We start from the raw sequence: 27,841 nt of genomic DNA, 5'->3' as shown, positions 1-27,841 counted from the left end.
CGGGCTGTCCGAGGCTGCAGGGCCCACACAGCGCGGGGCGGGGACCGAGACCCCCGGACCTGCGCACGAGGGCCAATCGGGGGAAACTGAGGCAGCAAAAGGCCCAGGCACAGCCCGGTTATCCTCTTCCGCTCCCCAGGGGCCGCGCGGGAGTGCCCTGTGTCCCGCGACTACAGCCGCCTCAACCTGAACTTGTCCCCGCCCCGAGGGGTGCGGTGTGGAGCCCTCGGGCTCCCGTCCCAACACTGTCGCTTCCGCACGCGCGGCCGCTCGGGGCCCCGGCGCCGTCGGGAGCGGGCAGACGGGCGGCCGATTCCCCGAGGCCTGCGAGCTCGGAGCCCGGGGGCGGTGCGGGGGGCGGTGCGGAGCCCGGAGCGCGGGGTCGGGGCGGGGGGCAGACAAAGGCGGGGACGGCGAGTGAGGGAAAGACAAAGCGCAGAGGGGGGTCGGCGGCGGCAGCGGGGCCCCGGAGGCGGCTCCGGGCGCCGGGGAGCCAATGGGCGGGCGCGGGGCGGGGGCCGGCGGGGGCGGCGTCGCGATAAGGCGGCGGCGGCGGCGGCGGCGGCCGCTTGGGGACCACTGGCAGCGGCGTCAGCCTCCGCCCGCGCCCTCCTCGCACCCGAGGCGCCCCCCCGGAGACCGACCCCCGCCCCGCGGCCCAGGCCGGGGCCCGGTGAGACCCGCGGGCGGGCCGGGGGGTCCTGTACCAGCTCCCGATCAGGGCGCCGAGCTGGGGGGACGAGGACCGTCTCCCCCGCCCCCCGCGGGGCACCGATGCCCGGCGACTCCGCGCTTAGCCCTCGCCCGGGGTCCCGCGGCTCTAGTCTGCCCTTCGGGGCCGGCCTCGGCGGGGGCGCAACCCAGTGCCGCCTGTTGGCCCGCGGGGTCCCGGGGCTGGGGTCCGGTCCGCGCGGGGCCGGGGACAGAGGAGCAGGACGCGCGGGCGGCGGCTCGGCCGGGCGGGGCGGGGCGGCCGGGCGGGCAGGCGCTGTCCAGGGGCTGGGCAGCGAGCCGGGCGCCCGCGGCCTCCGCGCGGGGCAGAGCTGGGCCGGGGTCAGGCCGGGGCAGCGGGTTCTCATCGCGGCCCCGCCCGGCCCCGCCCTCTCCTGACCTCCCCTCACCCCAGACGGGTCCCCGCCCGCGGGGCGCACAGGGCGGCTGTTGGGAGTCCCCCACCCCTCCAGCCCCGCGGCCCTGTGCTTTGTTCCTCCCCCACGCACGGTTCCACTCAGGACCCCTGCCCCTTGCGGGAGCGACGTGGGGGGGGGGTGTGAGGGGCGGAAGTGGCAAGACCTAGAGCAACAGGAAATGACTTAGGGAAAGTCCCAACCGCAGCCCCCCAGGTCCCTGCTGTAAACACCCCTCACCCCTGCAGGCTGGGGAAGGGCCTGTGGGGCCCTCCCGACCGACTTCCCCTTGCAGAACCCAGCGGGTGCTGCGTCTCCACTCGGGCTCCACCACCTCCAACGAGCCATGTTCCAGGCTGCAGGAACCGCCCAGGCCACCCCATCTCATGTAGGTGACCGGCCGAGTGGGAGGGGCCCCTGGGCAGGTGCCTGGCCTGGGGGTGAAGGGAGGAGGAGCAGCGTGTTTGCCTGCCACCCTTTGCCCCTCTTGAGTGCCACTGGGAACTGGGGTTGTGACCGCAGCCATGGTGGGGCATGGTCTGATTGCCCCTCTCCCTCAGGAAGCCAAAGGTGGCGGTGGCAGCAGCACTGTGCAGCGCTCCAAGGTAGGGCCCTGAGGGTGGACGCGGGAGGAGGGGTGGGCGCAGGGCAGGCCCCTGGCTGAGTGTCCCCACACAGTCCTTCAGCCTGCGGGCCCAGGTGAAGGAGACCTGCGCCGCCTGCCAGAAGACTGTGTACCCCATGGAGCGGCTGGTGGCAGACAAGCTTATCTTCCACAACACCTGCTTCTGCTGCAAGCACTGTCGCACCAAACTCAGGTGTGCCCCTGCCCTGCTTGCCCCTGCCCCTGCCCCTGCCCCTGCCCCTGCCCCTGCCCCTGCCCCTGCCCTGCAGGCCCTGACCTGGGTGTTCTGCTTCTGCAGCCTGGGCAGCTACGCAGCACTGCATGGGGAGTTTTACTGCAAACCCCACTTTCAGCAGCTGTTTAAGAGCAAAGGCAACTACGATGAGGGGTTCGGCCGCAAGCAGCACAAGGAGCTCTGGGCCCACAAGGAGGTGGACCCCGGCACCAAGACGGCTTGAGGCCTTGCACTCCTCTGGTGGGGCCGGGTCAGGGCTTGGACAGGGGCAGGGTGGGGAGGGATGAGGCTTGCTCAGGCAGAGGGCCACAGGGCAGGGCCCGGCTCCAGGACTTCTTCCTTCTCCCCCAGGGGTGGGGGTTTGGAACCAGGATTGGGGTTTGCTCACCACCCTGCTTCCTGCTGCTTTCCACCCCAGCTTCCCTATCTAGGTGCCTTTTCTCCAGCAAGGAGTCAGCATGCCCTCCTCAGGGTCCTAAGCTCCCTCACTGCCACCCGGGCCGGGCCGTCTCCAGCCCGCAAGTCTCCCCATCTACCTCTGCCCTTAGCCTGGTCCTGAGCCATGGAGACAGGGAGGAAGGAGGGTGCCACCTGTTGGGCCTCATGAATGCCACTGCGGCCCCTGGGGGAGGGGATGGGGAAGTGGAGCCACCCTGCCCAGGCAAGGCAGGGCCTGCCCCAGCGGGGCTTGGGACCATCTCGCACCACCCGAGTCCGTGGAGAAGCAGAAGTAAAGCACCCACCAAGCTGAGCACCCCAGAGACTGGCAGCGGGGCTGGCCGCGGCCCCCTCCCCTCCTGTTTCTGCCCGTCTGTCTGTTGTGATCAACCCCATTTTAAACATGTTTGAACAGTTGCTGACTCTGTATTGTGTCGCTGCTGGGGGGCTTTGTGGCAGGAAGGATGTAGACTCTCCATGGGGATGGGAAGTGGGGACAGGGCCAACCCGGAGTACCACTGGCCTTGATGGGAGGAGGGGGCGGCTTGAGAAAAGGGGCTGCTCCTCTCCCCAGCCAGGGTGTCAGGCCGGCAACCCTAGAGTGGTTTTATACCTGAAACCCCACTTTGCCCCCTCACCTTTGGGTTGGTTAAGACACCCCAGGCCCACAGACTCACACATGCACCCCGACGTGAACAGGAGAGCGAGCATTGGCCCTGTGGAGCAGGAGTGCTGGCTGTCGGTGGGTGATGGCACCTGGCCTTGCTGCACTTGAACGTGAGGGGCCAAAGTCAGAACCCCCTTCCCCTTAGTCCTAGTCCTTTGCCCTGGAAATCTGTCAGGAACGGTGGGAACCAGCAGACGCAGCAAGTGCTGCTGAAGGTTTCAGTGACTACCCTCTTTGTCCCTGTGCCCTTTCCCTTCATTGGCATCTTCCCCTTGCCTTTTCAAGCTCAGTTCATCTGCTCCTCTGAAAACCCAGGCACACTGATGGACGATAGTTTGCAGCAGAGGACTTGCTGCCACCACCCCATGCAACTGCCTGAGTTCCTAAGTGACTTCATACCCATGGCCCAGTGGGCAGGCGGCTGGGCCTCCAGCTCTGGTGGCAGATGGGCCACTGTGCTATGTTGAGGTTGGCACTGCTCCTGGAGGGAGCAGAGATGGCACCCCAGGCCTGGGTCCTGAGAGTGTGGGGAGAGCTGCTCAGAGCCTCTCAGGGCAGGCCCAACTTCCTGCACACGAGGTCTCAGATATGGACAAGGACAGTCCCTCCCTGCTCAGAGTTAAGCAATAGCAGCAGGTGGACCAGAGGGAGATACCAGAGAGGTGGCTCCTGGAGGCACCTGACCCCTGCCTTGCAAGGATGAGACTAAAGGGAATCCTTTTCTGGGCCAGGAAGACCCTATTAGCTACAGTCCTCCGCTGTACCAGCTGAGCTACCGAAGGGACAGGAAGACCCTATTAGATGCCATGGAGGTCCCAGGAACCCAGCCACTTGTGACACTTGGATCAAGAGGGCCACAGTGCCACCTTGGTAAGTCAGCCCCAATGGAACCATTCCCAATGGAACTCTTGGAGGGGCAAGTGGAGGAAAGGGGGAGCCACCTCTAGGCTAACTGAGGTGCCCAGCCAAGTCAAGCCAGGACCCCTCTGCGTGGAGTCACCTGAAGTTCTCTTATGCTTGAGGAGCCCCACCCAACTGAAAGCATTGCCACAGGACCCCACTGGTATAAATGATCCCTTTTATTGTAAGTAATGCACGACACTGGCCTGGCTTTGCACTGCAAGCCCTCGGTCAAGATATAGTCAAATAACTATGGCTGCAGGTTCTTCTGCATGATCCACAATTCAGACACAGACACAGAGCTGGGTGGGTGGGCAGGAGGGCAGGAGAGTGAGGACCATCCCCAGCCCTGGCCTCTCCATGCAGGGCTGGCCAAGGCACACGCCCCATGGAATGATGAGAAAATGACGGCATGGCCCCTTCCCACAGCAGGCCTGGGGCTGCTAGGAAACTGCCCTTCAGAACCTCTGGGCCCAGGCTGTCCTAGAGCCCCACAACTTTTCATCTGGATTAGTTAATAAAAAACAATAAATTAAAATTAAGCAACAGCTTGATCCTGAGGATGCTGAGATAGCATGTCCACAGTTTTTGGCACAAAAAATCACGGTCTTTTTTGGTTTCTTGGAGTGCAGGGTTTGTTGGCTTGTTTTCAAATTCATTTTTAAAACACATTGCCTGTGAGGTAAGACCCCAGGGGGTGGGGCTCTGTGACAGCCTAAACCTGGGACACACACAGCTGCAGAGTCAGCCGGCATCGTCTTCTGTTTCCTCTTGGGGAACAGGGCTGGGGGCTGGGGGTGCGGGCCAAGAGCGTACAGCCAGCAGGAGGGGCGTGGAGAGGCCGAGCCGCCACACAGCAGCTTTGGTCGAGATGAGGGGCCGCGCCCCACCCTGGGCAAGGGCCGAGGTGGAGGCAGGAGCAGGTGCTCACTGTCTTCAGAGGGCAGTGTGGGGTGGAGGGGCCTGACAGGGGCCTTGGGGAGAAACGGATGGAAACAGAGGGGCCCAGGCCCAACTGGCACCATGCAGCACACATTTCTGCAAAACCAGCTGCTTTCATTTTCTCTTCTCTCCCTTGAGGCGTCTATCACCTGTAACAGTCTAGAATTGATATATATAAAAACCATCAAATATGATCTGAGATATAAATTAACAAGTACAAGGCCTCACATTACATGATGTGAAAAGGCTAAAAACAGCGATAGAAACTACATTCATAAAAGTGCATCGTCAACATACAACGAAGGCTTTGGCTTGTTCTGTGCCCGTGGGGATGCAGGCACGCTGGCAGGGCTGCCTGCCACTCACCCCCAGCTCCTGGAGACACCCATCCCTGGGCACTGGCTTTTTTTTTCCTTTAATGACAACTCCCAAGGAAACTGGGTGTTGAGAGGGAGGAGCTCGAGCAATAGGCACATTTTGGAGGGGAGGGGCCGGAAGAAAGGACCAGCACCCAGGCTGAGGTAAACATGGCCAACTCTAAGCTGCTTGGAGATGCTGTTTCCCAGACCCCTGCTGCCATTCCTCCCCCAGGGGAGGAGCAAGAAAGGAAAGAGACTGAGACCTCCTAGGGGTGGACAAGGCTGGCTAAGGAAGAACAAAGCTGGTGGCAGCACATGGGCTTTCCCTTCTAGCAGACAGAGGGGGCTCTGGCCTGGCAGGTCACAACTCAGGCAGCCTGAGACACCTCCCCAGGCCCTCTGGGCTCAAGGCACCAGCCAGGCGAGATGCCCTCACTGTGCTGTCCATCTTCCCTTCCACTCCAGTGGGGGAACTGATGCCGGGCCGGAACACAGAGGCCATTACCTTCAGCTCTTCCCAGTCCAGCCCAGGCCCAAGCCCACAGCAGGGGTACTCAGAGCCCAGAGGGCACAGTCTCCAGTTTAGAAACTGGATACAGCATAAGAGTGACACCAACTTGTAAAACAGAGACAATTGCATTGACAAAATCAGGTCTCCACCCCTCCGTGGGGGCAGTTCCACATCTCAGGCCCCTGCTTATGGAGCAGGGTCACAGGGACAGGCGGGACAGAATCCTCCTTCCCTGAATAAGGCAGCATGACATTTGCTCCATTCATCTTTGGTAAAGGATGGGGCTGGCAGAGCTGACCGGGGCTCTAGGGAGGGCAGCCTGGGCCTCTGCCTGCCGTTGCTTGGGGGATGCTGGGCTTTACCTCAGGCTTGAGTGGGCTCATCCAGCCCCAAGACATCCTGGTGGTCTCCAGACATTGGGAGGAGAAACAAAATAACACTCTGAATGAAAATAACACTATTCATACCCTGGCATCAGTCCTATGCCCCTAGACCCTCTGGGCTTTGGTGCAGATTTTGCAGCGTCAGGATACAACCCGAGGGTGGGGCCCAAACGGCCACCTAGCATACTGTTCCCGGCCCTCTCAGGACACTGGGAGCTCTTGGGTCTGGCAGGCTGGGGACTCTCAGTCTTTGAGGCTGCAGCCACCCCACCCTAGCTCTCAGCCCCAGTGGCAGAAGGGGCACAGACAAACACTGGCTGGGCTGTAGCTCAGCTCCATGGTCCACAGCCTTGCCTGGAGAAGCAGCAATGTCGCTGAGCCCACAGCAGCCCCTTGCTTGTGTGGTAAGGGCGCCCAGCAACAGCGTGGACTCGCGAGCTCAGTACACGAGCTGTGCAAAGTGGTGTGTGAGCAGCTCCTCAGCTGAAGGTCTCTGGCGAGCCTCCACAAAAATGCGCCTCAGGAAGTCCCGGCCATGTTCAGAGATGTGGGAAGGCAGCTGAGGATTGGTGGGCTGGGTGGCGATCTTGAAAATGGCGGCCATAGCTTCATACTCTGCCCACGGTGGTTTCTCTGTCAGCATCTCCACCACAGTGCAGCCCAGGCTCCTGGAGAGACAGAAGCCCACGTCACCCCTTGGCCAGCCTGGGGCTCCCAGCTGTCCTGCCCACCACTGTGAAAGGAGGGCCTGTCTCAGAACACACCCAAGCACAGGAGAGGCCAAGCTGAGGGTTGGCATCTCTCAGATCCCCAAGGCCAGAGGAGGCTCAGAGCACTCTCGGCCCCTTGTCCACACGGCTTCATCAACCTACACATCCCCCCCCACCACCTACCTAGGTCATTCTTGAGCTTGGGGAAAAGAGAACAACTTAGCATTGACAGAACAGCTGCAAGATAACTGTATTAGTTTCCTACTGCTGTTGTCACAAATTACCACAAACTTAGTGACATAAAAACAACACAAATTTATTATCTTATAGTCCTGGAAGTCAGAAGTCTAAAATTAGTCTCACTGGGCTAAAGTCAAGGTGTTAGCTAGCAGGGATGGTTCCTCTTGGAGGCTCTGAGGGAGGAATCCGTTTCCTTGCTATTTCCAGCTTCTAGAGGCCACCTGCATTCCTTGGCTCACTCCAGCCTCCTGCTTCCCCTGTCACACCTTCTGCTACTCACTCCAATCTCCTGCCTCCTTTTATAAGGACCCTTGTGAATATACTGGGACCACCTGGATAATCCAGAATCATCTCTTCATCTCAAAATCCTTAACTCTACATCTGCAAAGGCACTTCTGCCATATAAGATAACATTTACAGGTTCCAGTGATTAGGACGTGGACGTCTTTGGAGGACCATAATTCAGCCCACCATAATCACTTTCCAAGGAGAGAAACTCTCACAATTTCTGGGCCCTTGAGGATGGACATAAAGTTAGGCAGAGCAAATGCAAGCCATCTGGGCATGAGGAGAGAAGGCAGAAGTTGCTCTTATTTAGGCACTGATTCAGACCTTCAGAGTGGATCCTACATCTTTAATGGATTTTGCAAACATGTAGGATGTTTTCCATGCCCTAAGTTCCCGGCACTAACAGTTTGCTACTTGGGGTTAAAATGTAAGCCATCCAGGCCAGGCAATGGCTCACGCCTTTAATCCAAGTGGTCTGGGAGGCTGAGATGGGAGGATTACTTGAGGCCACCAGGAGTTTGAGACCAGCCTGGGCAACACGGTGAGACCCCATCTCTAAAAAAAAATTTAAAAAATTAAAAAATTAGCTGGGTGTGGTGGCACACGCCTGTAGTACTAGCTACTTGGGAGACTAAGGCAGGAAGATCACACTGAGCCCAGGAATTCGAGGTTATAGTGAATTATGATTGATTGCACCACTGCACTCCAGCCTGGGCAACATTTGAGACCCTGCCTCAAACAAACAAAACAAAACTACAACCAATCTGTCATATGTGCTACTGCACACACCAACACCCTTGCACACATGTAGCCTGGGCCCTAAGTGCACCCCCTTCTACCACACCTCAAAGTCCCCAAGGTGAGTTTCTAATTTAGCGCACTACAGCCCAGGCAGGGAGATGGGGTCCTGCACGTCCAGCACTCACCACACATCTGCCTTCCTTCCATAGCCCTCGCCACTGATCACCTCAGGGCTCATCCAGTAGGGTGTGCCAGTGACTGAGCGCATGCCTGTCCCCGACATGCAGATGGTCTGCAGGCGTTTGCTGGCCCCAAAGTCCCCCAGCTTCACATTCCCAGCAGAGTCTCGGAGGATGTTGGCTCCTGAGGCATGAAAGGGCAGAAGCTGTAACCTTGGACCCTCTTGCATTTTCTCCCAACCTGCCTCCCTCCCTCCCAGGTCAGAGCCGCTGGTGGCCCTACCACTGCGCACGGCCGGTGGTAACTACTCACAGCACGCAGTCTAGCAAAGGGAAGCCTCAGACCTGCTGTAAAACATGACCCCTGCCACAGCCAACATGTGCAAAGAACTTGGTATTTTCCTAAGTTGCTCACCCAATCTTCACACCAGTCCCCCAAGGAAGCAACTGGGGTCCGACTTTTCAGAAAGTTCAGAATGGTTAAGTCATTAAATGGTAGACTTGAACCCAGGTGTTGGGGCCTCTGTGCAGCCTGACCCCTGCTTACCCTTGATGTCCCGGTGAACAATCATGTTGCTGTGCAGGTAGGACATGCCCTCCAGGATCTGCCGGGTATACTTCCGGGTCACACTCTCCGTCAGGGCTCCGTAGGCCTTCAGCTGGTCCTTCACCGAGCCCTACCAGCCACAAGGAGTCAGAGGGAGTCCCCTCAGGGGAGGGGTATGGGAAGGGGGCAAGGTTATTCCAGCCCTTAGCATTGCAGCAAAGGTGTGATTCACCCAGTTTCTACTTGCGACATTCTAGGCACTTTGCCAGGAGCTGCTGGGCAGCTTGGAGAAGAGTATGAACCAATCTTTCCCTCAAGCAACGTACAACCAAATCCAGAACAGAGGCCCCTGCTCCAGGTGAAGGCTATACTTATTGGACGGTGCGCCAGCCCTGCCAGCCTCTGGTGAGGGTTGGGCCTGGGGCAGTTCTCATCTCACACTACACTGCAACCTGAGGCAGGGCATTCCTGACCCTAAGTCCTGCTATCACCTCTGGAGCCTCAGGTGGTCAGACTGATGTCAAAGGTGACCCTTCTCCCGCAGTCCCCAGGTCAGGCCCCACGTGCATTCAAGGGGCACATACCCCTGGCATGTACTCCATGAAGATGGTCAGGGTCTTCTCAGCACGGTCCCGCAGACAGCCGTAGTACTGCACAATGCGCTCATGCTGCAAGTTCTTCAGCAACTGGATCTCACATTCCAGAGCACTCACCTCCTAGGGGAAGAGTGAGCAGTCACCCTCAGCCCTCAGGGCTTCAGTTCTGCCCGCCTGGGCTCAGCTCAGCTTGCCCTAGTCAATGGCCTTACAGGGGTCTGCCTTGGGGACTTCCACTGGAGAAAAGGGGGACTCTTTCAACTGTCTGGCCCTTAGCCCCAGTGCTGGGCAGCCTTTGGGATGGTGGCACTTCCATGCCTGGAAGAAGGCGGCCAGGCAGGTGGGAGAAGGGGTTGTGGGTGCTTAGTTAAGGTAATTGCTATATTTGTCCACTCAATTTGAAGTGTAGGCCACATCCAAAGCTGAACTCCAAAGAGGGGTCATAAGATTCCTCCTTTAGAGCTGGACTAAGCGGGTGAACCTCAAGGCTCCTTCCTGGGCTGAGGGAAGGAGAGAGGTATCTGTTTGGTGGAGGGGACAGGCCATCTTTGTGGCACTGGTCATGGCCTCTCAGTCTGGGTTGTTTGGAACTTTGGTATCGACTCAGTTCCTCATACTCAATCCCTCCCCCGGGTGCTTGGTGCTCTGTGGACCACAGTCCCTTCACCCCTCAGCCAGGGCCAGGGTGGACAGCAAGGCAGCCTGGGAGGAAGAACGACAGGGAAAGCAACTATTCTGTGTAATGAGACAGGCCTTTCTGTTGAAAAGGGGGACTGAAAGGCCATGGGGAAGGCAGTACCTTGCTTGTCTCAGGACTATCTGGGTCAAACTGGACCTGCTTGGAAGCAAGTTCTCGTCCTGTGTCCACATCATAGCACAGATAGACCCTGCCAAAGGCTCCCTGACCCAGGAGCTTCCCCCGGCGCCAATTGATGGGGGCACTAGGAGCTACAGAACAGAAGGAAAGAGCATTATTTCATGTACATCATTTATTGGTATCCTACCTCATTTTCTAGATGCTCTGTAATAGGACCTCTGGCTCAGTGTCCCCCCTTACCCAGCACCATCACCACCCCACTCTGGAGCACACCAGTGCCCTGGTCAATCAGACCTTAAGGTCAGAGTCCTGAGAAGCAGAGGGCTGGCTAAAGTCATGTTAAATGCTCTTCTGCATTGATCAAATATCTTTATTTCCAAAGCCCCTAAATATTTTAATATGGCAGGGATTAAGGGTGTGCTCTTCAGTTTAAACATGGAAAAACTAAAGTCCAGAAAGGAGAAGTGGCTTGTCACACAATAGTGGATCAGGCCTTGGGTCCTGGGGGTCTGATGCCCACTCCAAGGCTCTTCAAGTGTGGTGAGGATAGGCTAGAGCTGCTGCCTGCTGAGCCTAAGGGTCCCAGTGGCCTGGCCATGCTCCCAGCTCAGCAGCTTGTCGGAGATGGCCTGGGCTGTCTCCCCCTAGCCAGGGACAGCTCCTCACACTTGGTTGGGACATTCCTCTCCTGCACAGAAAGGGCGTTCTCGCTGTCTGCACTCCGCAGGCGCCCACGGGGGTCCAGGTATTGCACAGCCAGACCCATGTTCTCGCCATTTGTGCTCAGGGAGCGGCTGGACGGCACCAGGGTGAACAGGTTGCCTTGATGACGCCGTATTCGGGGAAATGTTCTTCTGCCTGAAAGGGTGCAGGGACCAGAATAGAGCAAGTCAGACCCCTCGCCACAAGGCCAAATGTGCAAACCAGGTCCTTTCTATAAGTAATAGATACCACCAGCTGCAGTCCATCCTATCTGCCCTGCCGCCTGACTCATGCCACAAAGGCTGCTGTCCCAGGCATCCCAAGAATCAGGACAGAAACAGAAATTAGGAAGAAGCCTGTCTGATTCAGGGAGTCCTGGCCAAAGGAAAGGCACAGGGCTGGCCTATAGGCCCCCAGTTGCTCACAAGGCCAAGCCACAGGTAAAGGCTCTGTTTTGCTCGAATCTTGCTCCTCACCCCTCTGCATGGCCCCAGTCTGTCTGCTGCTGCAGGGAAGAAGAGGGCTTCGGAGAGGTGGTGCTCCTGGAGCACGCCATAGACAAAGGTCAGAGTTCCCAGTGGCAACATCTTGATCTACAAATATCGCTCTCCCTATCTGGCTTTTTTGTTTTTTCTGTCTCCTGTGCCTTAAGTCTTGGGCCACAATTCCTCAGGAATAAAGGAAAACACAGGGTTTGGAGTGCCTGGGCCCAGGCCCCTCATGATGGCTTTTCTGTGGCGACTTTTCCACGGTGGAGCTCTAAGCACTCCTTTCTTGAGGCAGCCAGCAGAGGGCAGGGTGTAGGTGCACTCACCATCATTGTAGTCCTTGTGGTGCATAGACACATGGTAGCGCCGGGGGTAAGTTCCACCTTTGACCCCTTTGTCATATAGCTGAGTTTCCCGATCTGAGTAAGACAAGGGAATCACTGGCTTCTGGGTAGGTCAAAGTGGGAGAATCATTTAAGCCCCCAGGTCACCTGAGGCCTCAGAGCAGCAAGCCCAAGGAAAGTTACCAACTCAGAGTGGTCACACCACAAGTGTCTGTGGCCCCACCCAGACACCCTGCAGCACCCACCCAGGCTCTGTGGAACTCACCCGAGTACTCCTGTCTGTTGTCAGGGAAGCTCTGGGCTCGGGACATTCGTGATTTCCGGAAGGAAGGGCTAGAGAAAACAAAAAGAAATCACAAAATAGACCTCCACGTACTTCCAGAGCAGCCCAGCAGGGCATCCAGTTGGCCTCCCTATCTAACTCCCTCCCATAGCACTGGGTGAGGGGAGCAGAGTTTGAGGGAAAAGGCCCTTTTCTGAGCCCAGCCTCCTCTTTCCACCCTCCCTTCACTAGTCTGAGGCCCAAATCTGACAGGAAAATCTCTCATCCTACCGCGCTCCAGCCTGGCTGCACACCCCTTGCCCTTCTTGGACTTTCTTCCCACCTCTGTAACAGGTGAAGAGCTGCAAGAGAATCCTTTGCCCAGGGCAGTAACAAATAGCAACAACATCATAGTTTACAGATTGCTGTTCTCTTACCTATTTTACAAAGTGAGCTTTTTCTCCTGTGAGGTAGGAGATATGGTATAATAGCAGGTCTCAATGACTAAACAGCTGCTATACTGTTTCTAGTCTTCACAGACACCCCAGAGGTTAGGTATTACACAGCCCTATTTACTTGCCCAAGGACACAGCTAGTAAGCAACAGAGCCAGACTTCAAATCTAGGTCTATGATTCCAAAGTCCATGTTCTTGCCACTAAACCAGGCATCTTCCTTTCAAACTAATCACATCATCTCATTTTAGAGATGGGAAAACTGAGGAACAGAGAGGTTAAGGGACCTGTCTGAAGCCACTCAACTAGTATCTGGTGGAACTGGGACTGGATCTAGGTCTATCTGGCTCCAGATCCCATGACCTTCCCCATCAAGAGAAGATGAGAACACTAAGCTCAAGTCAGGCCCAGGCCTCAAGGAAGTTAGTCCAGATCATTCCTAATAGGAAGAAAACAAAGCATTGTAGGGACAGAGGAAAAACCTCAGAATAGAGTAGGTAAGTTCAGCTGTCTTTCCCAGCATCCACATGGCTGGCCCTTTCCCTTACACAAGAGTGCCTTCTGAGAAGGCCACAGGGGTGGAGAGAGCTGACCCTACTGTTTTCCAACTACTACACCTTCTGTAGTCCTCCCCTCCTGGGCTCCCCCCACCAAAGCTCAGGAGACAGACAAAAGTCAGAGTCAGTCCCTGCCCTGGCAGAGCCTTCAGTCTGTGGCAGCAACCTCTGGCACTCTTACCTGTGCCTTCCTCCCCTGGTTGGAGAGCAAGCCCAAAACAAGGATAGATATTGGAAACCAACAAGTAACTATGACTGCATTCTATGATATCTAGAGGGAAGACAGTGCTCATCCACGCTCCAGTCTGTTAGGAGAGATAGGACAAGTTTGGCCACAGTCGCAAGATCACTACTCACATGAACAATCAGTTCCACAAAGGAAAAAAGAAATCCCGAAACCTGCTCCATCGCCTCTGACCATAGCCCTAAGCCCAGCCAGACGTGATCAAACATGCTCTTGGGCATAATGAGGTTGAGGCGAGGGAGTGGCGGGATCAGTGCCAAGGCCTGTTCCCAACATACCCCTGCGCAGAGCCATTTGGCATGTAAAGGACAGCACTTGTTTCCTCCCCAAGTGTAAGAACAAGATACACAGCTAGCAGGCAGTGTGGTACTCTGGACAGTCTGGATGTTTTGTTTTCTGATTTCAGTTTCTTATTGTCCCAGAAACACTTAAAGAAAAAAATGGAAGCAAACCAATGGATGACAATTCAGTTTTCCCCCCAAAATATTGATGATCCACTGCTTCTCAGTTCAGATCACAGCAATGAGGCCAAAAGTGCAAGGATACTTCCAGCATTATATTATGTGGAAAGTTAAAACATGTAAAGCACTTAGAACAACACAGCACTTAATAAATGAGCTGCTATTTTATGAGCTAGTATTACATTTATTAAATTATGCAAACACAACATTCTCATGGCTTTGGGAAATAAGGAGAGGGCTTTCCTAAGAAGTATGATGTTTTAACCCTGAGCCTAGCTCAGAGACACACACTAGCTAACTCTACTTCCTCAGACAGTTCCAAAAACACCCATGTATCACCCCCCAAACCACCCATAGTCCCATACCTGTCTGCTGACCTGTCCAAGGATTGGCAGCTCCCCGACAAGGAATTTTCTGCACTGCTCAGGGGATCCAGCATCTGTAAGGCAAATCATAAAATAAAACCATAGCCCTAGCACAAATCCCAGCCAGGTGACCCAGGCTTTATGACCCAGTCGGGGCCAGCAAATGGTCCTTTTTGTCAAAATATGAAGTGCCCTTTCTCTCCCCATGCAGTGGGAAGAATGGTTAATAAGGTACCATTCTCCCCTTTAGTTTGAAGGGCAAGTTTCCAGGACGCAGAAAAATGCTTGGCTGGCATCCCAAGGAGCTCTGCCAGGAGAGCAAAGCCAAGATGCTGCTTCTCTTGTTGGCATTTTCTTGGCTCATTAACATTGAGACCTGGCACTAGAGATGGTACTACCCTGTAGAGGCTTCCAGTGAATTTGGGTGGGACCTTAATGCTTCTGTTTACACTCCATAATTTATAATTTACAAAGACAAGTATTGCCTCATTTCACAGATAAGTACTACAGCCCTAGAAAGGTGAGGAGACTTGTCTAAAAAAGTCATAAAACTAGTTAGTGCACAGCTGGTACCAGAACAAAAACTTCCCAGTTCCTGGTTCCATGCAGAGGTAATAGGTATCTATATAAATTATTTCTCTGGCCCCTGGTCAAATGAAGTAACAAAAAGCCTTCAGAATAGCTTTTCCTCCAATTAATCTCCTGCAGGGTCCACCCCTTCCATTTTCTCTGTGCAGAAAATTTCAGAGACTTCATCATCTGAGCTCCAACATTAAATGTTACACAGGGAAGCAAAGTATCAGAATTATGAAAATTCACTAACAACCTTCATAAAATTAGTTTCCAACTAAAATATCTTTTCCTATTTAATACTATCCCCACTCATAATTTTAAATGCTTTAGGTCATATTGTCATATATGATCTTTAAAAATCTGCCAATCAAGGCAAATTAACTGCAAAGTAAAACTGCAAATCTTGCTAAGGATACAGGATGTCCCAAAGTAAATGAAACCAACATGGGAAAGAATTGCTCCTGATCCATGAAGTGCATGCTTGGCAAAGTTAGACCAGCTAACAGAAAAAGAGAAAATGGGTGATTATAACAACACAGCAGGTATGATGGAGGAGGAAGAATACCAAAGGCTCAAGAGAGGCCCTGGGGAAAATGCTGACTCCTGTGAATGCTCTTGCAAAAAAATGACCCTCTTTATGACAGTGCTGCAGAAGTCAAGGGGGAAGTAAAGGAAGTTACATTGTGCTAGCATAGTTTTTGTTAGAAAAATTAAGCAGAAAAAATTAGCATGAATCATGCTTTGTTCATTCTAAAAATTAGCAAACAGATGCAACTATTACCTAAATCTGATTAAAGAAAAATGAAATAAATTTATCTTAGTTTCACTTTTCAAGAAAGTCCCAGTGGAATATTCTTTCACTACATACTATACTGTTTTTGCTCCTGTTAAGTGGATTTATCTTGAATGGCCTGTTACCAGGAGCAATCCTCTTTAACTAAAGGGGTAGATACTGGGGAAGGACCTTGGCAATCCCCAGCTGCCACCTGCCATGGCCTCTTTCTAAAACGTTTGTTCTCACTAGGAATGAAATCCTCCCATGCCTTCCAGGGCCAGGCAGGTAAAGTATAGAAGTGAAGGGGGTAGGGCACAGGACCATAGGGAGAGACAGAGACCAAAGGCAATAGAGGTCATTTGCAATTTCTGGGATTTTATATCTAAGTCACCCCTAGAACAGCTGATGTTCAGAAGTGCTTAGGTTAGAGAAACCAGAAGAAAAGATGGTCAGGAAAATGCCCAAGAAGGGAATGTATAGTTAAAGGCACTCCAGGTCACTGTTCCAAACATGAAGTTATCTAGAAGGCAGGAGTACAGAGGGAGAAGAAGAGTGTAAAGGGCTTCTCTTAGCCTGTATGTGGTTGGTTTTTTTTTTTTTGAAATGGAGTCTCGCTCTGTCACCTGGGCTAGAGTACCATGGTATCAGCCTAGCTCACAGCAACCTCAAACTCCTGGGCTGAAGCGATCCTCCTGCCTCAGCCTCCTGAGTAGCCGGGACTACAGACGCATGCCACCATGTTAGAGATGGGGTCTCACTCTTGCTCAGGCTGGTCTCAAACTCCTGGGCTCAAGGGATTCTCCTGCCTTGGCCTCCCAGAGTGCTAGGATTACAGGTGTGAGCCACTGTGCCCAGCCTTATATGTTCGAATAATAAAACAAAAGTTACAAGAATCAGTTTTTTATAAAATCTCCCACGTGATGGCTCCGGCCATTCTGTTGGGCATTTACCCTTAAGAAATTTCCCCTTCTCAGACCAAATCCCAGAAATTATAAGAACTGACCTTTCTCTTTGCAATCAAAGCAAGCTTGCTGAAAAGACCAGAATGAAGCCAGAGGTCTCGCCCTTGCTGGCTCACCCACTTAAGCGAATTGCCATTTTCATCAAGTAAGCCACTGGTTAAAAACCAAAGTCATTAAAATGGCTGAGCCATTGTGGTAAACACAACCTAAGGTGACTCCTCCCCCACAATAAAGGTTTATGTTGTTTTAAGATTCTAACTTTGTGGTGATTTGTTATGTAGTGATAGATAACTAATGTAGCTGTCTGCCGTCATAGAAAATCACCCTAACCAACCCTACAGTGTAATTTGGATATGGTTTACTCCCTACCTTTGATCAAGAAATAGCAAAACTAAAATATAACCAATGAAAAACACAATCTGTCAGTTTAGGACTGGTCATGTGCTAGAACTGCTGAAATGAAGACAGGCAGTTGCAAGGATGTACACAAATAGCAGAGTGGTATTCTGCAGGGGACCAGTGAGAGGACCACAAAGAGGGAAAATCTATCAAGTGCTCACCCAATACCAAGAAGGCTAGGCAGACTAGATCCTATCTTTGGCAGGAATTGATATTTGGCCTTTAGAAAGGAATAATCCATATTTGGCCAGGCCTGGCTTATAAAAGAGCTATTTGGTAGGGTTCAAGTCCCTCAGGTCTGCACTGTGCCCACCAAGAACCCCCCGTTATAACCTTGGTCTGACACACGCCATGGGCACACCCTGGTTACCCGCCCCCATACTCACGCACTGTTCGCTGGTCTCTGGAATGAATTCCCCCTCACTGTTGATGCTGGTGTAGGACCCCTGCCGGGCAATGTGCTGCTGCCGTTCAGGAACGTAGCCAGGGGGAGGTGAGCTTCGGCCAGGGTTCTGGGAGCCTAGAGCACAGAAACGAGGCTTTTGACAACAGAGCCCAGGATGCGCAGCCCGAGCGATACTGGGCTCTAGAGGTCAGGGATATGACTCAGGTGGGTCATGGCACTAAAGTCTAATATGCTCCACCTCCCTAATAGGAAATGAACACCACATATGGAACAGGCACTAAAGCATATATGACCAAGAATGTTGACACAAAACATAAACTAAAATAACCCTTATGAAAATAATTTAAGCTGGCAATCAGACCAGTTCGTTTTTTCTTTTTTTGGGGGGGGAGGCGGGGGGAGACAAGGTTTCATTCTGTTGCCCAGGTGAGAGCACAGTGCCTGATCATAGCGTGCTGCAGCCTTAAAGTGATTCTCCTCCCTCAAGTCTCCCAAGTAGCTGGGACTATAGGTATGTGCCACCATGCCTGGCTACTTATTTTAATTTTTGTAGAGACAGGGTCTCACTATGTTGCCCAGGCTGGTCTTAAATGCCTGGCCTCAAGCAATCCTCCTGCCCCAGCCTACCAAAGTACTGGGATTACAGGTGTGAGCCACCATGCTTGGCCCCAGATCAGCTTTAAAAAAAACCCTCGTATATTCCTTCATAATGCCACCCTTTCTTCATAATGTCACTCTTTTCCTCTAGAACACCAATGCCATTTCCTCTTATACTAAGAAGAACCTAGGAAAATGATCACTACATTGGCCTAGCCCTCTTGAGCTTTGGGTCCCAGTAGCGTTTTGAGGTTGGGGGCCAAGGAAAGGTAACTGGATATAGCTGGACACGTCTCTCTGCTGCCCTGTCCTCCCAGTGTCTCCCCTTACTTTAAGTTTTCTACCTGTATCAGATAAGAAGGCCCTCCCAATGGTCTAGCCAGGAACTAGAGGTAGCCTCCTCCATCCCTACCCACTCCCATACTTCCCAGCTACTACAAGTAAAGATAGTATCTTGCATTTATGTAGTGCTTTACTTTTTGTTGACATTCACAGAAGTTGCCTCATTTGAGTTTCAACATTCCCCCAACAGAGGTTTGGCAAGTATTTTCTGAGTACCTGCTAAATGGCAGGCATCCTGCAAAGTATTTTCACATTTGCTACCTCACTTAACCCTTTCAACAATCCTGAGAGGCATGCATTGGCTTTACTTAACAGAGGAGGGAACCGAGACTCAAGCAACTTTACATTTCTTAAAAAAAAAAAAAAAAAAAAAAAAGCACAGTTTTAAGAAGCAGAAATTATCCTGTTTTAAAGGTGAGAGAATATAAAGCTAATTTACAGGTACTTCTGCCACAACAGCTTGTAAGATAGAATGGTTTATCATCCTAACATCAACGAATGACATGGATATGCAGTAATGCTTTTCAGTCATAAGGGATTTTGAGGCTGAGAAATCAGGTCTCTGTACTCCTAGCTTAAGAGCGTTTTCTGACTGATTCTGTTGCTTTGTATGATCAGAAAAGCAGACAAAAGTAAGGTCAAAAGTTGGCATCTTTTTTCCTTCCTAAGCTCACCAGACAAACCAGAAGGGCCAATCTTCAACCAACACACAAATATTTCTAGCAGTTTCAAAACTTAAAAATAGGGCTCTTATCCTGAGCCCTTTTCCTGTTCTGGAAGAAACAAATTTATCCAGTTGTGTAGAAAACCAGAGACATGCAAGCCCACCTCTCCCTTACAATCCAGCAATTCCCAGACACAGGGAACAGCAGAAGTACTATCCCTTGACAAAGCAGGCTACTTTCCTTTCTGGCTGGTTTCTCCAGTCTAGTTCAGGGGCTGTAACATTAGGTTTTCTGAAATGGAACTGCAGGCAAGATGTTCTGTGGGAATGGCTAAGAAAGAAAGACCTGGGGAAGAACCTGACTCATTCTATCCAACTACAAGCAACTGCCAACTCCCTCCTTTCTTTTCTTTTTTTTTTTTTTTTTAAGAATGGTCTCACTGGGTTGCCTAGCCTGGCCTCAATCTCCTGGGCTCAAGTGATCCTCCCAGCTCAGCATCCCAAGTAGCTGGGACTACAGGCATGTGCCACTGTGCCCAGATTACCTCTTGATAGTACCCTAGTCTAGACCAGTTTTAGAAGGAAAATTTAGGTTGCACAGTTTTATATATCTCTCCTCTCGATCAAAAGCTCACGTGGAGCCACTCAGCCCGTGCTCTGGAAGTAGAGATGGTACACCAAGGACTATGCATCTACTGCAGAGGCTGCTAAAGAGCCCAGTCAAGGTTCTGTGAACGTCCTGGAAGAGAGGGTAGGCCTAACAAATTGCTGCGGCTCAGCAAAACTGCCATGAAGACACCTCCCACTATTCCAAGGACCCTCATAAGGAAGAAAAATACTTCATAGAAAAAAAGAATGACTAGGACGGTCACTTTTTGAAAGGCAGTTTCTAGTGAGTTTAAACTATTTTTTCAATGTCCTTCAAGAAACTGTCTCCTTTATTCTTTCACATGAAGTCAGCCTTTCAGAACATATGGCTCATCTGGTTGTACAGAATATATTTTAAAGAATTCGCCACCAAAAACACTTCCAGTCTCTTCTTGGAGGCATCAACCCAGTCTCCCTCCAAGGAGATGTCTCAGGAGGGAAGGCTAACGTGGGGCATTCAGCAATCTGGCTTCCCCACGTGACTCCAGAGCAGAAGCCAGAAACAAAATTGCTCTGAAAACAGGCAAAGAATTTTGCTGGATTTCCTGTCTCAACATCTCACACACACAGTACAGGCAACCAATTCTGAGATGAAGTGGTACCTGAGCCATGCCTTTCTAATGATCTCAAACAGCCCACGGAAGAGAGTCTGTCCATGTTTCCTAAGCCCTATCAGAAACTGAAGTTGCTCTGAGTGTAAATTTAGGGATATTGTGCCACGAACAGAGCAATGAAACCAGCCAAAGCAATTTTTTTTCCTTTTCTTTTTTCAGAAAAGACTTTGTCACCTCTCATTTAACCTTTACAACACCGCTGCAGTGGAGGTGCATTATTATCACCCACATCGTGCAGAGGAGGAACCTGAGGTCCAGAGCCATAAAGTGACTTAATGTAGGGCTGAGGCTAGAAAACAAGCTTTGTAACTCCCAGCACAGTTCAGCCAAAGCAATTTTGGGGCCATAATTTATTTCCGAAAAGGGCAGGCCTGCTGCTGAACAGTAGCACAAGGAAAAATTTCTTCCTAAACTGATTGGGCCATTCGTTCCCCAGGAGTGATCCATATAGAGGATAGGGATCCCATCCATGAGGAAGTATAACAGTCTTTCTGCCAGGCACAAGAGGGAGGCTTACATGGGGATTTCTTGACAGCACAGGAAAAACATAGTGCCATGTTTCATGCAGCTCAAATTCAAGGTTGTTTTGTCCATGGTCATTTGTGAGTTGGAGGCCAGGGATACAAAATGCCATTTAGCCAACAGAGGGCTCGAGGGCAAAGACAAGATGGAGTTAAGGAGAAATCTGGACCAAGGATAAGAAAACTACTCCACTATCCAGTGACCCAGATGTCAAAGATCCATGTGCCTGGCTACTTCCCTTGCCAGTGTAACACAAAATTCCAGTGCAACCATGAAAAAAGGATGGTTTTCTTAAGTTCTACAATGCCTCAAAACATAGAGCACTATTTAACCCTTTGCTTACAGACATTAGCCTAGTGCCTGCTTCCTACTTTTGGCTTTGGATAACATTTTAGTAGCCCACAAGTTCTGTGGCAATTCAATCCATATGCTGGTAACATTTGTTAGCAGCAGAAGCAACCCTAAGGAGGTAAGCAAGGTGGATCAAAAAAAGCCTAAGCTTTGCAATTAGATGAACATAGGTTCAAATCAGGCTTCGGGCCAGGCATGGTAGCTCACGCCTGTAATCCTAGCACTCTGGGAGGCCAAGGCAGGAGGATCACTTGAGCTCAGGAGTTCGAGACCAGCCTGAGCAAGAGCAAGAACCCGTCTCTACTGAAAATAGAAAAATTAGCCAGGTGTGGTGGCATGCGCCTGCAGTCCCAGCTACTCAGGAGGCTGAGGCAGGAGGATCACTTAAGTCCAGAAGTTTGAGGTTGCTGTGAGTTAGGCTCATTCTACAGCACTCTACTCAGGGCAACAGAGTGAGACTCTGTCGCAAAAAAAAAAAAAAAAAAGAACAGAACAGAAAAATCAGGCTTTGCCACTCATTAGCTGAATCATTTAAACTCTCACCTTAATTTCCTCACCTGCAAAAATGGGGAGAACTATCTACCTCATAGTTTTTTGGAAGTTATAAATGTGGTGGCACAGGCACACATCTACATAATGCCATCTCATGGCAGGAACTCCACAGAATCCCATTTGTTTCCTTCACTTTATGTAGCAGATGTAATAGGGTAGGCTCAAGATCTAGTCCACCCTTCTAGCATGACTTCCTGTGTTTCAGAAGCTAATTAGATAAAAGTTATATTTCTAAGACTTCCTTTTGGTTTAGCCAATCAGATGCACTTGGATGAGACTTAGAGACTTCCTGCTATTCCTGTTGCTTCTGGGAGCAGTCACAGAAGCCTTTGGTTTTTCTGCCACAGCATTTGCAGAGGCTCCACACCTGGTCCCTAGCTTTGCCGATGTCAAGAGACAGGTGTGGACCAGAGCTGAGGGGCACCGAGTTTCTGGACTGGTGGCTTCCTGATTACAGAAGAAGAAGGAGCTCCATGGTGTGTCTTAACCTAAAGCCTGCTTTTCTCACTCCCCCAATGATTCCATAAGCCAGAATGTACACTGAATCTCTTCCTTAAACTAGCTAGAGTGGGTTCTCTTCTGTGCAACTGAACCCTGACCAACACTCTGGAATGGTATTATACATTTTACCTAGAACAAATAAAAAATGTCTCTTGTAAGGGATTGATTATAGGGAAAGAAAAACTTGACTTACTGATGGAATCTCAGACATTGGTCCAAACTATGCCCAAACAGGATGAACTGCCCTCAGTCTGTTACATGGAGTGTCTAAGGTAAGACCTCCCTGGGATAAAATATTCATGGTCCCCCGGACACCCATCCACTCCTTCACCAGCTCCACTGAACTCTCCCCTGGTTTTGCAGGTGGGATGGGACTAGCTCATGAGGCCAGAACTACAGAACCAGGAGGGCCTGGGGGAAAATAGCAAAGGCTTTCTGAGCTTTTATTTCTAGCCAGAGACTTTCACTTTTTCCAATCCACACTGTGCCTGCAGAGAGCCAGCCTTGTTATCTGATGGGCGACATGCCAGGGGCTATTGTGCACAGGCCCACAGCCTGGAGCAGGAAAGGGAAGTCTCCCCAAACCAATGGCTATCAGAGGAAGCGAATGGAAAAACCAGGAGTTGGCAGAACTGCTCCATGGCATTTTCAGTTTTGTTTTTATCTTCATTTCAGAAATTGGGAGCCAATGAGATGCATAACAGCAGTCAAGAACAAGTGAGACGGGGAGCTGAACAGGACAGGACACTGGACCATAACACTCACTGATGGTCACACACTTATCAGGAGTGACAGCAATGAGCCTGACAGCACAAAGCACAGTGCTATGCAAAACAGCTCATTCCATAGGCCCCAGAGGGCAGGCACAGGAAGGGGTCACAGGTTCTCTGGGACACCCTTCCCTGGCATTTCAGCTTGATCTTGCTCTAGCCTCACCGGGCCATTTGAGCCAAGGGCACAATGTGAGATGGGCATCTCAGCACCAGCTGAGCAGCAGTCCTCTGTTCAGAGTGGCCCACAAGTGAATGAAGACATTCAACACATAAGGAGAAGACAGGGGTTCAAGCTGCCAGCTGCTTGCATTCTTCCCCGGGCATGCTAGCTCTCTGCGAGCCTCCTTAACCCAGAGAGGCAGAGGCAGAGATAAACTCAGCCTAAGATATGTTGATTCTTTTGCTCTGTACTCTGACCCAAAGCTGAAAGAGAGGCTCTCAGATTCTGGCCTTTCTCATACTAGAACCCTCATCAGGAAGCTGATGCAGTCAGGAAGTTACCTCCGCAGGGAGTTCTGGAGCTTTGGGTCAGTGTTAATGTGCAGGTCATTGCAAGTACAAAGAGATAGCTTTTTTTAGCCATCAACTATTTGCTAAATCCTTTTCTCTCTTGAGGGACAGATGAGATGGGGAGAGGAGTCAAATCTTTTTTTCTTCCTCAACACAATTTTAACCAGTATTTCCCAATATGCTCACACTGGACCAGACTGTGCAGAACAGTGCTTCTCAACACTTTCATCCCATAAGACCCTGTGTTTCCACTTTCAAAATTCCTATTTTATTTTAAAGTTGCTATCACCACTAACCAGCTTCTGGTCTCATCTAGCATGGCAAAAGAATTTATAGTGAGAAGGAGACAAAAAAAACCTTTGGAAGTAAAGGAAGCTGACCATTTTGTTTTCACGTGTGTGGTCGCTACCTCTGCAGTCTTGGTTTCTACCCTTTCAAACCTCTACCAGGACTAGAAGCTGGTCCTACGCACCGCTAACTCTTTACTGCCCAGTTGTCGCCATAAGTCATGTCATCCTTTCAACATTCCTTTTTTTGTTCTCTGCCAGAATATTTCCTCCTCTTCCCTCAGAGACAGAAGGCTCCCGCCACCCCCAACCCCACTCCTTGCCAAGGCACTGTAAGCCTGGGCTGCTTGATTCATCTCCTGCAGGAGTCAGCTCCCCCATGGCCTCCTCTTCACCACCTTCAATCTCTCTTTTTCAGTCATCTTTATTCCTCCCTTCAAAAACTTGCTCAGATCTCTAGTCTGAAAACATCCTGACCTCATTTCTGCTGCTGCCTTAAGCCACAAACCCACCTCTTTTTTCTTTTACTATCAAATTCCTCGAAAAACCTGACTGCCTCCACTCTGGCTTATCTCATTGTGGGACAAAATGGCAAGACAAGGAGAAAGATGGAATAAGAACAGGGCAAAGGCACTTAACAAGATGCACTAGACCAAGCAGGAGTCAGAATGTGGCAGGGACAAGTCCTTTAGCCGAGGCTTGGCTACATAGCTTATGGGCACCACCCAATGTATTACAGAAGAATGGTGCTTGAGCTCAGCTTCAAAGGTAGGTAGAATTTCCGTAGGCAAAGATATGAGGAAGGACATCACCAGGTAGGGAAATTCCATCTGCCTTCCTAGCCAACTCCCCACACAGAGATTAACTCCTTTACCAGCAGGTTTTTTGTTTATTTCTGTTTTCTTAGCATGAACTAGTTTAACAAACTAACCAGTTTGAAAAAAATTAGAATTCAGGGTATGTATATTATAATGAAAAAAACAAAGGATGAACATAATAGCTGGTTTCAAATATTTGAAAACCTGTCATATGAAAGATCTTCTCTGTGTTATCTGTATTGCTCAGGAGAGCACTGCTAGAATCAGTGAGTAAAGTGAGAGAAGGCTAATTTTCAATTGAAAATAAGGAAGAATTTCAAATAAATGGAGATGTCTAAAATTGGATTGGGCTATCTTGCACTTCCTCATCTTCGCAAATGTGGCAATGGGAACTGAATGACCTGGATCTTGCAGCCTCTCACTAAATATATTCACTGGTATGTTAATGTTGATGGTGACAGAGAGGGGAGAGGAAGTAGGTGGGAGGTTGACTTGCTAAGGCTCACCAACCAGAGACTTCTCCTTTGACCCCATTTTCTACTGCTAGGACTTTTCCTAGTCCATCATGCTTTAACCTTGACTCCTCTCTCTTCTTATTTCCCTTTACTTCTAGAAAGCCTTATACTATACCAGCACATAGCAAGCACTCAGACATTTGTAAATGAAAATGACAGGTTTGTGTCTCTTACCCTTGGTCTGTCCTTTCCAACCTGGCTGGTCCATGTAAGGCCTCCTCCCCACATTCCTAATTTCCTTCCCTACTCCTCTGGTCACTCGTTTCCTGTGTTCTTTACAGTAGGGATCCCCAACCTATAGTGAGTCGTATAATTACTTCATTATATATTACAATGTAATAATAATAGAAATAAAGTGCACAACAAATGTAATGCGCTTGAATCCCAACACCATCCCCCCTACCCCCTGGTCTGTGGAAAAATTATCTTCCATGAAAATGGTCCCTGGTGCCAAAAAGGTTGGGGACCATTGCCAGGCTTATCCTCCTCCTCTTACTGGCCATGAAGTGTTAGTTTCTAAGGCTTAGTTCTAGGCCCTCTTTTCTTCTCATTCTATAGTCTTTGCTTAGGTATTCTCCGCTGGGGCCAAAGTTTCAACTTGACACTTTCCAATTTTTTTCTCCTGGCCTGCTTTTTTCCCTCTGAGCAAGGGACCTGTATATCTAATTGCCCATTTGATATCTCCTGTTGCTGTCTTAAAGGCACTTCAACATCAACATGTTTAAAACATTAGGTCTGCCCCTTCCCAGCACCTGAAACCAGGCTCTCTTCCAGTACTTCTGTCTCAGTGAAAGGCAGTGCAATCTAACCAGCTCCATAAGGCAGTAACTTACCTCCCTCTCTCTCAACACCTGCCAATTCAACCCAATATCACAGTAGTTCGTAAGCCTTTTAATCTTAGAGCCCCTTTACACTTTAAAACCGAGGACACTTAAAAGCTTTTATTTATGTGAGATGTATCAATTGATATTTATTGTATTAGAAATTAAAGCTCAGAAAATGTTAAGACATTTTCACAGAAGAAACTGGGAAAGGGGGCGTGAAATTTTTAATACACAATAATACACAAGCACATTCCATTAGCCATCAGAGTGATGACATCACCTCAGAAACATGACCTCTGGAAAACTCCACTGTAAACTTGTGAGAGAAGGCATATCATGTCTTAGCACGGTCATGAAAATCATTTTGACCTCACAGACCCCCTGAAAGGATCTCAGGGACTCTCCAGGGTCCCCAGATCATGCTTTGAGAACCACTGAAATGCCACGTTCTATCACTTTTACATCAGGGAAAATGTCTTAAATCTCACTGCACCTTCCTCTCTCCACCATTGTCACTGGCCTAGTCTAAGCCTTTGTTTTTTTTTTCACCTGGATCACTGCATTAGCCTAATTTGGTTCCCTTGGAGCCATTCTTGCCCCCTCCAATCTGTTCTCCACACTGTAGCCATATCAATCTTTTCAAAATACAAATCTGGATATGTACCACTACTTATTCCTCATCATTTAAAAACCCTAAAGTAGCTTTTCACTGCCTTCGATGTGAGGATCAGAACCCTCTGCAAGGCCCACAGGCTTTGCCTCCCCAGCCTCACCCCAGCCATTAGGACTTCTTTCCATTTCTCAGACATACCACACTCCCTCCTGCCATCAGGCCTCCGAACCTGTAGCATTCTCTGCCTAGAACCCTCTTTCTTGCACCCTCTTTGCCTAACTCCCAACTCCCATTCATGCTTCAGGTGATAACCTAAGGCTTTCCTGGTCCCAAGATCAGGTCCCATCTCTTAGTTATACACATTCAAAGCATCACACACCTTTCAGTCACAGCTGATAATCATATATTAATCACATCACGACAAGTAAATGTCTGCCTGTCCAGGGGTCGTAAGGCCCACAGGGACAGGGCCTGTGTCTTTTTTACTTTCCATGTTTCTGGCACAGAGTAGATACTTCAGTAATCATCTTTTGAATAAGTGAACAAAGATTCAGTTTGATGGGAAAGCAATAAGATAACATGATAAGCATTATAGCAGAGATGGGTATAAGAGGCGAACATTTTCAGTGGCTTCCCTCTGCCTACCAAAAAAGCCTGAGCACAGTCAAGATTCCCCAGAAAGCAGCCCAGGCATCCTTTATCGGCCTTCTCTGTTCCTCCTCCAAACACGTCAGCCAGTCTGGACCTGAAGGATAATGAGCTCTCCACAGGCATGGTATAAAACTCCTCTCTCCTCATCCCCTATGGAATACCTCCATATTCAAGGTCCAGCTCAAAGAGATCCTCCCCAGAATGCATTTCGCAGGTCATGCCAATTATTTAGAAATAATCTCTCCCATTTCGTGGCTCTATAGAAAGGCTCACAGATTCTGCCCACATCCACCACATACCCCACACACTCCAAAACACCTGGGGTTCTCAGAACCCACTGAGTTCTTTTGTGATAGTGCCTGGTAGGTGCTCTTTCCTGTGCCTGGGATATCTGTCTCTATTTGATGCTCAGTAAATCTTCCTTTGCGTGTCAGCTCCAATATTCCCTCTCCTGTGAGAGCCCTTCTCTCTGGGCACAAGTGGTTATTGCCTCCTCTCTGCTCCCACCACCCTTGCCCTTCTGCACGCTCCCGACGGCCTGCCACCTAATGCTTGCTGAAGGACCAGGATCTAGGTGTGCTGAAAGGCTGTGTTACCCATTTTCTAAATAGGAAATACTTCAAAGAAATCTTACTCCTCAGCATTTTCAGTAAGGGAAATAATTCCCATATATGGCTCCACAAGGTAGAGAAAGGGTCCAAATGACTCAGCATCTAGCCCCTGCCTCCACACACAAATCAGACTCTTGCTTGGGAGTTGGAGA

General features: G+C 50.6%; 2 protein-coding genes across 7 annotated transcripts in view; one reads left to right on the top strand and one right to left on the bottom strand.

Annotated features, from left to right (window-relative positions):
- Nucleotides 1–541: 541 nt before the first annotated feature.
- On the top strand, nucleotides 542–2,842 carry LIMD2 (LIM domain containing 2). Its single transcript, XM_045525974.1, has 5 exons — nucleotides 542–673; nucleotides 1,423–1,515; nucleotides 1,688–1,732; nucleotides 1,806–1,945; nucleotides 2,051–2,842. The coding sequence occupies exons 2-5, from the start codon at nucleotides 1,474–1,476 to the stop codon at nucleotides 2,208–2,210; spliced, it is 387 nt and encodes a 128-aa protein (XP_045381930.1). The 5' UTR covers nucleotides 542–673; nucleotides 1,423–1,473; the 3' UTR covers nucleotides 2,211–2,842.
- Nucleotides 2,843–4,156: 1,314 nt separating this feature from the next.
- Nucleotides 4,157–27,841, bottom strand: part of MAP3K3 (mitogen-activated protein kinase kinase kinase 3) — a 60,426-nt gene continuing 36,741 nt past the window's right edge. For 4 of the 6 annotated variants that reach the window (XM_045525959.1, XM_045525962.1, XM_045525964.1 and 1 more), the window contains 10 exons: nucleotides 17,277–17,410; nucleotides 14,182–14,255; nucleotides 12,105–12,172; nucleotides 11,822–11,914; nucleotides 10,972–11,163; nucleotides 10,288–10,436; nucleotides 9,477–9,608; nucleotides 8,893–9,022; nucleotides 8,352–8,529; nucleotides 4,157–6,855 (listed from right to left, as the gene is read on the bottom strand). In XM_045525959.1, the coding sequence (XP_045381915.1) occupies nucleotides 6,627–6,855; nucleotides 8,352–8,529; nucleotides 8,893–9,022; nucleotides 9,477–9,608; nucleotides 10,288–10,436; nucleotides 10,972–11,163; nucleotides 11,822–11,914; nucleotides 12,105–12,172; nucleotides 14,182–14,255; nucleotides 17,277–17,410 (1,379 nt within the window). In that variant the 3' untranslated portion in view covers nucleotides 4,157–6,626. The remainder of the gene's footprint in view (nucleotides 6,856–8,351; nucleotides 8,530–8,892; nucleotides 9,023–9,476; nucleotides 9,609–10,287; nucleotides 10,437–10,971; nucleotides 11,164–11,821; nucleotides 11,915–12,104; nucleotides 12,173–14,181; nucleotides 14,256–17,276; nucleotides 17,411–27,841) is intronic. The other 2 variants (XM_045525961.1, XM_045525963.1) reach the window with 1 other exon arrangement.

The sequence above is a fragment of the Lemur catta genome, chromosome 15 (assembly GCF_020740605.2).
Source record: "Lemur catta isolate mLemCat1 chromosome 15, mLemCat1.pri, whole genome shotgun sequence".
NCBI classification, from domain to species: Eukaryota; Metazoa; Chordata; class Mammalia; order Primates; family Lemuridae; genus Lemur; species Lemur catta.
The sequence above is the reverse complement of the archived record's forward strand: the minus strand, read 5'-3'. Positions and strand labels throughout refer to the sequence as shown.

Bases quoted from the DNA above. Each gene is read 5' to 3' on its own strand.
- LIMD2 (XM_045525974.1), top strand. From the start codon at position 1,474: ATGTTCCAGGCTGCAGGAACCGCCCAGGCCACCCCATCTCAT. The intron at 1,733-1,805 runs GTAGGGCCCTGA...GTCCCCACACAG, and splicing joins GCACTGTGCAGCGCTCCAAG to TCCTTCAGCCTGCGGGCCCA. The intron at 1,946-2,050 runs GTGTGCCCCTGC...CTGCTTCTGCAG, and splicing joins CACTGTCGCACCAAACTCAG to CCTGGGCAGCTACGCAGCAC.